The following is a 13,598-nucleotide window of genomic DNA, read 5'->3' as shown; positions in this document are numbered from 1 at the left end:
GGGTGCCACTAACAGCGTCAAGAGGATTAAGCATCTCTAAAGGCGGATATCGAAGCAAATCCAATTTTGACTTTTGATGATATATGTATATCTTGATGAATTATAAATAATTAAAAAAATTAAGTTTGCATTTTACTATGAAAAACGACATCAATTCCGGGACGACCTAATATTATATATACCTATGTATGTCTATATGCATGTATGTACATGTAATATATAGACCGGTGGCCGTCACCGCATCGAAAGTCAAAAAATCGAAATCTTTATTCTTGTTCGTTTACCATGCATACATATGAAGAGCGGGTAGTATATATTATATACATGCATATATATCAGTGGCGTGCGGTTTAAGTTATCTTTCTTTTTGTCGTACAGCCTTACTTAATGTGCGCGAGCAGGATACAACGGGAACAGGCTGCTCCTCTTGTATCCTACCCGTGCACATTATGTAAGGCTGTACGACAGAAAAGGTAGAGAATTTCACCGCACGCCACTGATATATATACATATATCTATTATATATAGATAGTACCGTTTACCATGCATACATTCTTTTCGATCTTTCGACTTGAGATCTTTGCTTTTCGATCTTTCGATTTTCAATGCAGTGAACCAGACCCGTAATAGACACAATCAGTCCCAAATGAAAAGATGACTCTCGTCGAATCGACTCAATTCTGCGTCAATTTACATATGCATGTAATGAGCTAAAATGCTGCAGCTTTAAATCAACAAAGACAACATTCCGAATAAATGAGGTTGCGTCATTTTAATTTGCCATTTTAATTATACAATGTAAATTGGTAACTCAAAGTCGTCCACATACTTCAGTCTTTGACTTCAATTAAAGACATAAAACGAAAATCCGTTAACTGCTATACATACATACATACATATTTATAATATTTTGTATAATCTAAATATTATATACTATGTATATATGTATTCAGCAACAAAATTATCATTATTCATTACAAGAATAAAAATAAGTAATAATATTTATGAACTTATGTATATATGTAACGATTAATAATCATAAAAATTAAAAGTTCATACAGTTAATGAATTTATATTTTAAGTCGAAAATTGAATAGCGTTTAGGTGTTTTAATGAAAAAATGTACGTATGTATATCATATCAAAGCCACGACTTGTAAACCTTGTTAATCCACTTTCAATCCAAAGCTTTACATATGTAATTAAAACAGGCGGTTTTTAAATGGATTTTTTAACGATTCGCAACCAATTCGAAATTAATCTGTGGAAAGCGGGATTATTACATATACATATGTATTTATATATACATATCATATGTCGCTATATGTCCAGGTTTACAAGTTAGGTTGCTGACATACAATTTTAGGTGACTTTGAATTACCACACAAGGTTATGTTTTGATGTACAAATAAATCCAGTGATTTAGTCAAACACCAACAAAGTCGATTCATCTAAAAACATCTACTGTTTGTACCCAATTTATTTAAATTGGGATAAATAGTAAATGGCGTTGGTTAAGTAAAAAAATAAAGGTTCGCTCTCAAAGCAAAAGTTTACGCTTCTTTCAAATGCCAGTGAATACTTTCACAATTAAAATTAAACAAAAATCGATCGATGATAATTTAGAATACTTAAAAAGTGTGCGTATTATGTAAAAATATCTCGAGGTAGAATTTTTTTGATCAAAAAAGTTAAAATGTACTTACATAGTACATATGTGTGAAATTTCTCAGTAATATTTTCAATGGTAATTAATTATTGATTATTCGTTTCTACACACAATATAAAATTGAACTATCAATTGAAATGGAATGAATTTTGAATTTGAATTTGTCATCACCAGGCTTGTATTGCAATACAATAATACCAGGCATTGTATGTCTATATATATTTATGTATTATACATACAAATGTGTGACTTTTGGTCACTCCAAAGCTTGCCTAGCGATATTTGTGACCACAGAACTGCTTCAGAGACAACATTGAATATTCGAGTCTGCCGGCATTCGACTAAATCACTGTATGTAATTCAACATATGAAAATTGAATATTCAAATAGTCATCGCAGAGCGAAATGCATTTTTTAATAAAAATTGGATTACATGTTTAATTGCGCTGTTAAAATGTTATTATAGTTTGTTGAGAATATTTACTGACCTTGAACCTTCGTAAGTCGGTCCTCTGACGGCAGGCCGCGGTCCCGTCGGAATCTTCATACTGTACAAAGAATACTGATCGTCGAGCATTGACGAATCGCTGAAGACAAACATATGACAATTTCAACATAAATATGTAAAATGCGGATGAGATGCGAAAAAAAATGTTGAAATGAGAATTTGAAATTTGATGTAGGGTACCCAGTTTCTTCGTCGATTACAGGAGTCATCCCACCTCTAGATGGGCCGACGTACTGCGTATAGTACGGTTCCTCATAAGCACCACGGGAGCCCCTCTCAGGTGAAGACATATAACCGTCGTTATGAATGCGATCAGCTGAAATCAAAAAAGTATATGTATTTATTTATTTCGATGTTATTTTTACAGTAATTAATGTCCAATCACATGTATGCACATACATAATTGAAATGACAATAAAGAATAGGCAGTGGGTAGGTATGAACCATTTCGACGATCAAATCAGATATGTCAACTTCCAAATGTGAATGTTTTGGGAAAGAATGCTTCCCTCATATTTATTTATTTAACGTTTTTTGACCATTGTGGCATTACAGGAAGAACCTAATGCGCCACAATGGCCTACATAATAAAATAAAATAAAGTAAGAGAGGGAGAAAACAAAAAATAAAATTTAAATATACAACAAAAAGCAAAAGCAAAAAATAAAAAAAATAAATCATAAAAAACTTTATAGTAATTAAAATTTAAAATAAGAAAAAATACAAATACAGGAATGTCTTGCACCTGCAGCCTGTTCCAATAAATAAGAACAAGCTACAGATACAAAACATCCCCGTGAGGCCCAAATGGAAGAGAGTAGATTAAGATTCCACTCATACGTCACATTTAAATTAAGAAAGTAATGATGAGCGCAGGTTACCAGATAAATATGTTAAAATAATATCCGATAATCTACGCTCACCAAGGTGGAAAATATCGCATTCAGGGACGGCAGCAACGATTTCATTGAGAAGCCGAATAGCTCTTGGTATAGGAGCCATTCGAAAAAGAACTGTGCGAGCAGGAGGTACAGCCATCAAATAATGATGTCTACCACACATATAATTATGGGGTACATAAAGTCCCAACTGTTCCAGCAACAACGGGCATGACGTATTACCACGCAGTAGCTGGAGAACAAAAATAATACGACCATCGATACCCATTTATGGTGACCATTAGGTTATTGAGCTCTTTGTCCTATTATGCTGTACATTAACATTAGAATAATATAATACTATGATTACTAACAAAGTTGAATTAAAATTGTGAAATAGAAATTGATCAGTAGATCAGTAGTTATTCAAATAGATATAAGATATAATAATCTTTTAACAATCTTTCTGTCAGGCGACGACTTACTGATGCTACATTCTTTTTTAAGCTCATAAATGGTTTCCTTGATTGTTCTGATTTATTGAATAAGGTTGATTTCAGGATCCCAGTTAGGTATTCTAGACACGATGCACTCTTTTCACTTAATCCTTTCAAAATCAATTCCCTAAAATATTCCTATATACAGCGTGTTTATCGTATGCTTAGCGGGGAGCTGAATGTGGTTGATCTATTCGGTATTTCCTTACTACATCAATTCAGGACTACCATCAGGAGAATCTTGACCGATTGATCCATTTCTTCTTCTATTCTATTTTATTATCTTTTTTACATTATTTTAACACTTTAGTTTAGTTATGCAATGTGCTATTTAGTTATGCTATAGCTTTTATTATTTTCTTTTTCATTTGTTTAGCTTTGTAAAAAACCATGTGAACTGTATAAGAGGTATGTAAAAATCTGTAATTGAACTCAGATGTTATATATACATATATATATTATATATTTACTCTTTGTTTTTATGCATGTCTAAATCTTGTTGTCTGTTGATTTTTCAATAAATAAAATGAAATAAAAAATAATTTCGTAATAATAAAAAGCATTTAAAAATCAAAAAACATAAATTATGGCGACCCTTTACAGGAAAACGGCGACCTTGAATTCTCGCCAAAGCAAATCATAAATGAATCATTTAAACTGAAATATGTACATATGTAGTTGACTAGAATATTTTGTAAATCGAAATCATTCTCGAAACAAAGATATATGAAAAATAAAAAAGACTTTTTCGAATTTTTTGTGGAGACATATCGATTGGTTGGAGGCACAGAACATTGTTTAAAATCGACGAATTTTTTTATTTAACATTTCCCTTATACGACGCAAGTTTTCCACTAGGCCTATCGTTGGAAATTAATGTACAATACACATATATACATTATTCACGTACTTGTTGGTCATTTTAGCTTTATAATCCAGTGTAGGTACAATTTTTACAAGAGCCAACAATCGTAGAGTTTCCCAAGTCGAATAATTTTGAATAAGCTCATATTATGTAGATACATATATATATGATTTTCTTATGTAAAAGTCACAGAATATACGTCAGTTAAATATATATTACTTTCCCGGTGCGGAGAAAATTCAGAAACACATAATAAATATTATATAAATTTGATTAAATTAAATTGTAGAGCATAAAACGAAGCAAATATGTAATCAAAGAAAGCGTACAAAATACAATACAATCATAACAGTCGTTACATGAGACCGAAAGGGAAATCGAGAAGACCTTTCAAAACCTTCAGACCTTTCAGAGGTGATGTTATAAAAGCACATGCGAGGCCGCACAATGGCATAAATTTTACATACATATGTAGTATATATATATACATATATATGTATATATACATACATATATGCTTGCAGTACATAGTAACTCGAGCACACAATTATAAGTTAACCGGAATGCCCGTTCATAACCTACTCTGGGCTCTATCCTAGATACAAAAGGGGATTTGGTAAATTGGATTCAAATCGGCGATTGATTGTGTAAGCTATGACAAAATTACAACTTCTCATCTTATCTGTCATTGAATTATCAGACCATTTCAGTTGCCCTATGATTGTACCGATGTGGTGTAAATGTATAACATGATAGTTCGACGTTACCAAACCACCTTAACACCGGCTGTAAATGAAAATATACACTATTGAGGAAAGCGTCTCACAAATTGTATAGAAAGAAATGTATGAAAATGAAAAGTTAGAAACTCCCTCAAGAATATTATTTTAAATTCAGAGTAATTTCACAGACGTGCAGTGGAGGAGAAACGTCAGTGGGTAGGGTGAACCTTTTATGGTATACACCCTTCCCAATAATATATATGAATTTAAATTTTGCCAGCGATGAAAAGTTCCAATTGGGAGGACGGGTGTCACAGATTGAAGCATCATCAGAAAAGATTCGGATTGTTCATGCGGTTGGAAAATTATATGTAGAAGCGTGAACGACCAGCCACATATAGCAAGCGATATTTGAGAAGCAAAGTAGAAAATGAGGTAGTGGTGATTTACCAGGGAGGCTGTAGAGCTGGTCCGAAGCCCTCATGGCGTCCACTGGCTGGCTGAAGGGAAAGCAGCGCTCTGAGCCTCCTCGCAACACTGACGAGGTGCTTCCGTACGCACGAACTGGCTTCGGCGGAGCTCCTGCACACAAGAAGCTGGTCATCATCATCATCATCAATCATCGCCATCACCATCACCATCAGCCACATACACACATTGTCTTTGTGGGCACGTGTTAATTTATTTCTTTATTATATTCATATTATGTATTATAACGATGGATGGACTTTTAGTTCGTATTATATACATATGTAATTATAAATAATTCATTTTTACTGTATTTTTAGCCTTTAGGTATTTGTATTTGAGCTGTCGATTGCTTGCTTAGGCAATGGTTTGCGAGTTCATAAGGGGGTAGAATCAAATCCAGAACAATATAGGCCGGCGGCGAACAAACTTTACAGCGGTAATGTTTTTTGACAGATGTGAGTGAGCAGTTTGTAATTCGATGTAACGCAATTATTTTGTAGTACGTTTATAACTTCATTAAAACTTCGTATTATATTCATCATGTAGGTTAAGGTGGATAGTTTAAAATGCATTATAGTCAAGTTTTACTATAAAATACATTAAAATAAATTTTAATCCTTCAATGTTGTAGTAAAAATTCAAAAATGTTTTAGCGAGCGGCGAATTTTTTTTATATTGATTATTATTATTAATTACACTGTTCGACAAATGACGACTTTTTTTTTGGTTCAGAGACGAGATATAACTTTTCTTATAGATCTATGCCCAGTGAACACGAATCTGGTAATAAAAAGTGTTGATTGGCTCGAGATTCTCACTTTACTTCTCACAAATGTTGAAAAAACTCTCAGCGCTCTTTTCGTTGTATACAATGACGCACATTACAGCGTACAATGCAGCGCTAACACAAATCCGTGCTCTACTAATACGATTTTTTTGCTCGTAAATTTACAGATTTAAAATTCAGCACACATCCAATTAACCCTTTTAAACGAAAACAAAAAATAGTGTGGCCAGAACAATATCCTAATAAACATGTTTCAATAGAAAATACTCAATATAATATAGTATTAACAGTGGGAAAAAATCCTAAGTGAAAATACGTAATTTTGACTTTTGATTTGAACTGGACGACTACTTCGAGAGATTTGAAAGCTGAAAAGTACTAAAAATGAAATATAAAATAACTGACTATAGATTCCAGTATTCATTTTGAACAGGAAATTAACAGATTTTGAGAAATCGACCGAACAACACCAAGATATAGAAAAATCGCGCGATTTAAAAAACACATATATCTCCGAATCTCGAGTCAATCAACACTTTTTATTACCAGATTCGTATTCACTGGGCATAGATCTATAAGAAAAGTTATATCTCGTCTCTGAACCATTTTTCGTGTCGAACAGTGTTATTCATGGAGGAGGTTGATAGCGAAATTATTTATTGGAGAATGATTAAGTCCCGTACAAAGTTGATAAAATAAATCAATAAAAATAAAAATGATTACAAATTTGCTTCGTATTTTTACGTAATATGAAAGTGGCAAGTGGAGGTGTTCTGGGTTGGCTCACTGAGCATATACGTAATATCGAGTTGTCGTGTCGGGTTTCGGAACCATCGGTTCATCATCAGAGGGATGAGAGAATTGAGAGGGATGAGTTTGCGTAGGATTGGAAGTGAGTTGGCTAGGAGCGGTGTTGAGCTCACCTGCGCCCCCTGGAAGGCTCTTGATTCTGTCGGCTGGTATCGGGGGTACCCCGGCCGGAGAATACGCCCTGATGAGGGAGCCTCCCCTGGGTAGGGTCGACGGTGGGCCCGCCCCCATGTAGTAAGCCGGGGGTTTCGCATTCACCTGTAACAAAAACAAAAAGTTCCGATTACAACAATTATCATATTACATACATATGTATCAACCGAACACATTTATTCAAAAACGAAATATATACATATATATAGAATTTTTGTTATTAATCCACAAGAATAGTCGAAATATGATTTTTCTAAGTGGAATTTTATTTAATTCTCATATAAAGACAATTTAATATATTATCCCTATTAATTCAATTCAGATTTGTGTAAATACGAGTAAATACTAGTACGAGCTTTTAGCTCGCAATTTTACCGATTTAAAATTCAGCACACTTACAATTAACCCTTTTAAACGAAAACAAAAAATAGTGTGGCCAGAAAATTATCCCAATAAATTTATTATCCCAATAAAGATATAGAAAAATCGCACGATTTAAAAAACACGTATCTCCGAATTTCGATCCAATCAACATTTTTTATTACCAAATTCGTGTTTACTGGGCATAGATCTATAAGAAAAGTCATATCTCGTCTCTAAACCAAAAAAAACATTTTTCGTGTCGAACAGTGTTATTATTTGATTTTTTTTATAAATATTTGGAGTACCAATATTTGGATACAATTATTTTTTTAGTAAGGAAAAAACACTATCCAAATTAACATGTTTCAATATAAAATAATATTAACAGGGGAAAAATTCCAAGTGAAAATACGTACTTTTGACTTTTGATTTGAACTGGACGACTACTTAGAGAGATTTAAAAGCTGAAAAGTACTACAAATGAAAGATAAAATACCGAACTATAGATTCCAATATTCATTTTGAATAGTAAATTGACAGATTTTAAGAAATCGACCGAACAACACCAAGATATAGAAAAATCGCACGATTTAAAAAACACAGATATCTCCGAATCTCGAGCCAATCAACATTCTTTATTACCAGATTCGTATTTACTGGGCATAGATCTACATATAAGAAAAGTCATATCTCGTCTCTGAACCATTTTTCGTGTCGAACAGTGTTATTATTTGATTTTTTGATCCGAATTGCGATATTTTACCGAGTGCAAAATTATGTCTGTGTGCACAAAAAGGTTATTCGACAAAAATTAAGTCAAAAATTGAGTATTCGACCAAAATGGATTTACAAAGTGAGTGCAATGATATTATTGTAGTATGCATGTACATAGGTAGTTGTAGGTACTTAGGTAGTTGGAATGAAATAAATAAACTTTCTACGTCTCACAAGAATAAGACAAAACTTATCACTCACTATATAATTATATTAATTCAATTCAAAATGTATCTGTAAAGTGCGTCGCGTTGCGGTAAAAGTGATTCTCTCGGTAGAAAGCTCGTCAGCGACAATGTAAAATAACAACACGAAAGGGTTAAACGTGCACATTTTCCGTCGGTCTGTTGTTTTAAAAACGGGTTTTTAGAAAGTTCTGTGTGTGTGTTTATTTCTTTTTTTTTTAAATTATTATTTAATTCATATCAAATTCGAGCCAAAACAGAGACAGTTCGAAAAGTAAAAGCGGCTACTTTATTATTTAATAATACATACAATAGCTGTATTGAAAAAAGTCGATTATTATATCAACAATCTCTTTTGAAAAGGTGGTTTTATTATATTCGACAATCCAACGTTCGAAAAGAATCGGAAGTATATTAAGTCTGAATATGATTTTTTTTTATTTTAATTTGCACTCTTTCGAGATATCCACAACTAAAAGTAATGGTACTTACTACTTATTTTTACAAGTATCTTTTTAGGCAGCAATCAATCTTCGAACATTGCACGTAATAAATTTAATTTAACTTAGTAGTAAACATATGTATAATACATACATATATATTATACATACATATGTATAATACATACATATGTACACTGGAGATTTTCGGGTCGTAAAAGCTCTACCCCATTCTGGGTTCGAATTTTTATTTAGGGTTTGTTTTAAATAGACCCTCCTCGATATTTTGAACTCATTTTCAAGTGTGATTTCGAAGTGGAAGCAGCGTTATTCTTAATCTACAAATTGTGATGTCAAAACAGCATCAAACAACATATACATTTTACGCAAGTCTCGTGCTCGACTATAGAAGGAATATATGTATTATTTGAAAAGTTAACGCCTTACTATATAATATATATATATGTAGTATGTACAAAAACAGCAAAGCTCCGTCGTTAAGCTTCTGCTTAACACCGAGAGGCGCCGGGTTCGATCCCATGAGCTGACCGATTGAAAAGAATTTGTCTGAGTACATTTGTAGTGCTGCTGGTCAGACTTGGATATTTAAAACACCAGGTCGATCGTTTCCTATCAGAGTTTGCCAATTTTCTCTGATTTCATTGTTGAAACGGTTCCCGTTTAAAAATCGGCTAAAAATCCTTCCTACCTACTATGTCACCACTATTTGAGTATGATTAAAATACAATAAAATTTATGTACAATACATAGATGTTTCGTTAATTTGTCAGTGTCTCGTAATTTAACGACTTGTAATAAAAATGCTGCATTGTAATTTTAATTGTAATCGGCCAGGAAGGCGCATTGGGGTTTACCTGTAAGGCCTTCCTGGTATATATGTAAAAAAATAAATAAACAGAACTCAATTTAGCCGTTTAATAGAAGTGCAATACATATATAGGTTCGTAGGTCCTGGAAAGTAGGTCCTGATAGACTATCGTAGGTCCTGGAAAGTTGTGTATACCAGCATATTTGAAAGTATGCAGATATGTATGTAGGTACATAGAATTGATTAAAGTTTGGTCGAAATGCAAATTGAATTGCGGCGTGCGAATCCAATCGTCACGACTTGTTGGAAACAGTAGAAAACAGTGGAATTGACGTCTGAAGATGCGTTCAGGACGAGATCAGTTGAGTTCTGATCGTCAAAGTGTTCGCTGACAGTTGTCATGACCTCGGATGGCAAGTTCGTCGTCTTGCTATTCCTCGTCATCTTCATTGCCATGGCCGAGCTGGAAGTGCCAACCACGTCCAACATCCACAAAGTATTCATGACGCAAAAGGGTTACATACAGGTGAAGTCAAAATTCAAATACATGCCCGTTGTTGCTGGAACAGTTGGGACTTTATGTCCCTAATAACTACATACATATGTGCGTGGTAGACATCATCATTTGATGGTTGTACCTCCTGCTCGCACAGTTCTTTTTCGAATGGCTCCTATTCCAAGAGCTATTCGACTTCTCAATGAAATCGTTGCTGCCGTGCCTGAATGCGATATTTTCCACCTAAGTGAGCGTAGATTATCGGATATTATTTTAACATATTTATCTGGTAACCTACGCTCATCATTATTTTCTTAATTTGAATGTGATGGATGCGTGAAATCTTAATCCACTCTCTTCCATTTGGGCCTCGCAGGGATGTTTTGTATTTGTAGCTTGTTTTTATTTATCGGAACAGGCTGCAGGTGCAAGACATTCCCTGCTTTGTATTTTTACTTATTTTAATTTTAATTATTAATATAAAGTTTTTTATGATTTCATTGTTGAAATGGTTCCCGGAAAAAAATTGGCTAAAATCCCTCCTATACGATATGTCACCTATAATTTGTTATTAATTAATATACAATAAATAAGTTTGTGTACAAATTAATAGAGGTCTCATTGATTTACGAGTTTTACAGTGTCTCGTAATCCAGTCGATAAAAACAAAAACAAAAAATAAAAAAATTAATAGATAGAACAAAAAGAAAAAGCAAAAAATTACAAAAAGAAAGAAAAGTAAAAAAAAAAGACAAAGAAAGGCCTTACAGTGTTTATATGCTGTAAATATGATGAATATGATGTGTTTATATGATGAAAGGCCTTACAGTGTATATAATGCACCTTCCTGGCCAATTATAAAATTTACAAATTACAATTCAGCATTTTTTAAATATAAATCACTGAATTACGAGACACTGTAAAACTCGTAAATCAATGAGACATCTATTCATTTGTACACAAACTTATTTATTGTATATTAATTAATAACAAATTATAGGTGACATAACGTATAGGAGTAATTTTTAGCCAATTTTTTTTTCCGGGAACCGTTTCAACAATGAAATCAGAGAAAATTGGCAAACTCTGATAGGAAACGATCAACCTAAAGTCACAAATCCAGGTCTAACCAACAGCATACTCTGAAAAATCGAGGCTCAAAACAAAATTTTCATTCGAGGCTCGGGCCCAGGGATCGAACCCGCCGCCTCTCAACGCTAAGCAGAAGCTTAACGACCGAGCTATGCTGCTGGCTAAATAAAATACCTAGCAAGTGGACTGTCGACTTGCTAAAAGAGATTGTGTATGTAATGTGTACAACACAGCTACATACATATACATATTCTAAAAACCCATTCTTGTTAATTTAGACATTGAAAGTCTCAGATTAAAATACCGGATCCGATCTTCGGGAAATGGGACCTCGAGATTATGCTTCAAATTACATACATATAGATAACGTCGTTGGTTAGTGGTGGCGGGATCTCGAGATTGCGATCTCAAAAATACTAGATTGACAGACATTTTGAGACGGAAACGGTGTTAGATTGAAAATTTGAGATGGAAATCGAACTCAATATTAGATTACGTAGTGATTCGACGAACATCGCATTTCAGGAACTTTATAATGCTGGATCGGTTGAAAGTTTCAGACGGGAGTTCGGAGCTCGGATCAATTATGTATGTATGTATGTATGTATGGACATACATATGCAAATTACTATTTGCACGTCCTATAGAAATATTACTACGATGATGTGTGTCAATTCCAGAATGACAATCTATGTATGTATCAGCAGACTAGACAGGTTAGCATATGTATATGTATGAAGGTAATGCTCGCTAAAATGTTGCAAATTTACAAATTTGACCATAGATGTCTATGTGAATTGATTTACTTTTTATAATTTGTATCAAATGTTCAATGTTTCTGGCCAGGAAGGTGCACTTGTTAGGCCTTCCTGGTATAAATTAAAAATAAATTAATTAATGTACATTCAAAGATTAGGCCAAATTAAAGCGTGTACATGTATTAGGGCTCATTTAACATAACATAACTATTTCCGAAGCTAATTACAGTTGTGCATGCGTGAATAAAAAATTGCAGACGAACGGTTTGAATAAAAAATAATGATTTTTTTTATATATTCAGTACAAGAGCTGATTACGGACTAACTTAAATTGAATTAAAACAGTGATGAGTTTATATACTCTTATTTAAACAATGAATGTGTCGTGCAATTTCGGTTAGTCAATGCTTGGGTGTGCCACAAATCAATGGTACTACTTATTAAGAGGGCTGGATACCCGAAACCTTAATTTTGTTGCCGTTCCTTTCTTCGATATATATTAAGTTAATTTATATATTGAGTGAATGCGACAATATGTATATATATATTGAGTAAATGCGACAGTTGCGCCTCCACCAGATAATACCTATTTCAAATCGACGAAATCGAGGTTTCGTATTCTCCAGTTTTCTCATCCGAAACGGGACCAATTTAAAAAAAAATTTCATCATCGGTATGAGAAAGATATTTTCTATGTTTGTATTTTCGTATTTTTTTAAAAATCAACCGTTAAATTAGCACGCTGGACTCTTTTCGTGGGTGTAAAAACGGGGCGATTTTATAGATGTTTGGTGGCTCCTAGCTCCTATAAAAAATAACTAATCGAAAAAATAAAAAGATGGGAACATGCCTATGGTGGATATCCATAGCATATTAAAAAATAATTTCTTTAGTGCCATAATTGAGGAAGGTAGAAGTGTAATACGTTTGTATGGACATGGCGCTAGTGTCCAGCCCTCTCAAATTAGGTGTGTTTTATCTCTACTGGTTAGTCGTTTTATTGTTAATATTAATTACACATCATGTGACAATGAAGGAGTCATACAAGTGACGAATTGGTGATATTTGAATATAATGGTAGAGGGTTGTCCTCAGCCCTTAACTCGCGCATCGGATCACGAGCCTAAAAAAACTTTAATTTTGATTGGATTATTTGTTTTGGCAATATAATATACAAAACTTATATTGTATGTATGTAGGTGTTGTGAGTACGCGGTAGGGTATTTATGTAGAACCAACCATTTTTGTACACTTGCACATATGTAATGTACCCATATTGGGTACGTACATACATACGTATAA

The 13,598-nt window shown here is 33.5% G+C and overlaps 1 protein-coding gene across 8 annotated transcripts in view; it reads right to left on the bottom strand.

The window, feature by feature from the left end:
* The window catches only part of LOC143922964 (uncharacterized), a 237,161-nt gene that overhangs the window by 14,532 nt on the left and 209,031 nt on the right, over positions 1-13,598 (bottom strand). For 5 of the 8 annotated variants that reach the window (XM_077446405.1, XM_077446406.1, XM_077446408.1 and 2 more), the window contains 4 exons: positions 7,320-7,464; positions 5,589-5,720; positions 2,357-2,492; positions 2,157-2,255 (listed from right to left, as the gene is read on the bottom strand). In XM_077446405.1, the coding sequence (XP_077302531.1) occupies positions 2,157-2,255; positions 2,357-2,492; positions 5,589-5,720; positions 7,320-7,464 (512 nt within the window). The remainder of the gene's footprint in view (positions 1-2,156; positions 2,256-2,356; positions 2,493-5,588; positions 5,721-7,319; positions 7,465-13,598) is intronic. The other 3 variants (XM_077446412.1, XM_077446413.1, XM_077446414.1) reach the window with 1 other exon arrangement.

The sequence above is a fragment of the Arctopsyche grandis genome, chromosome 2, assembly GCF_051622035.1.
Source record: "Arctopsyche grandis isolate Sample6627 chromosome 2, ASM5162203v2, whole genome shotgun sequence".
NCBI classification, from domain to species: domain Eukaryota; kingdom Metazoa; phylum Arthropoda; class Insecta; order Trichoptera; family Hydropsychidae; genus Arctopsyche; species Arctopsyche grandis.
Note: the sequence above shows the minus strand (reverse complement) of the source record. Positions and strands in the feature narration are given on the sequence as shown.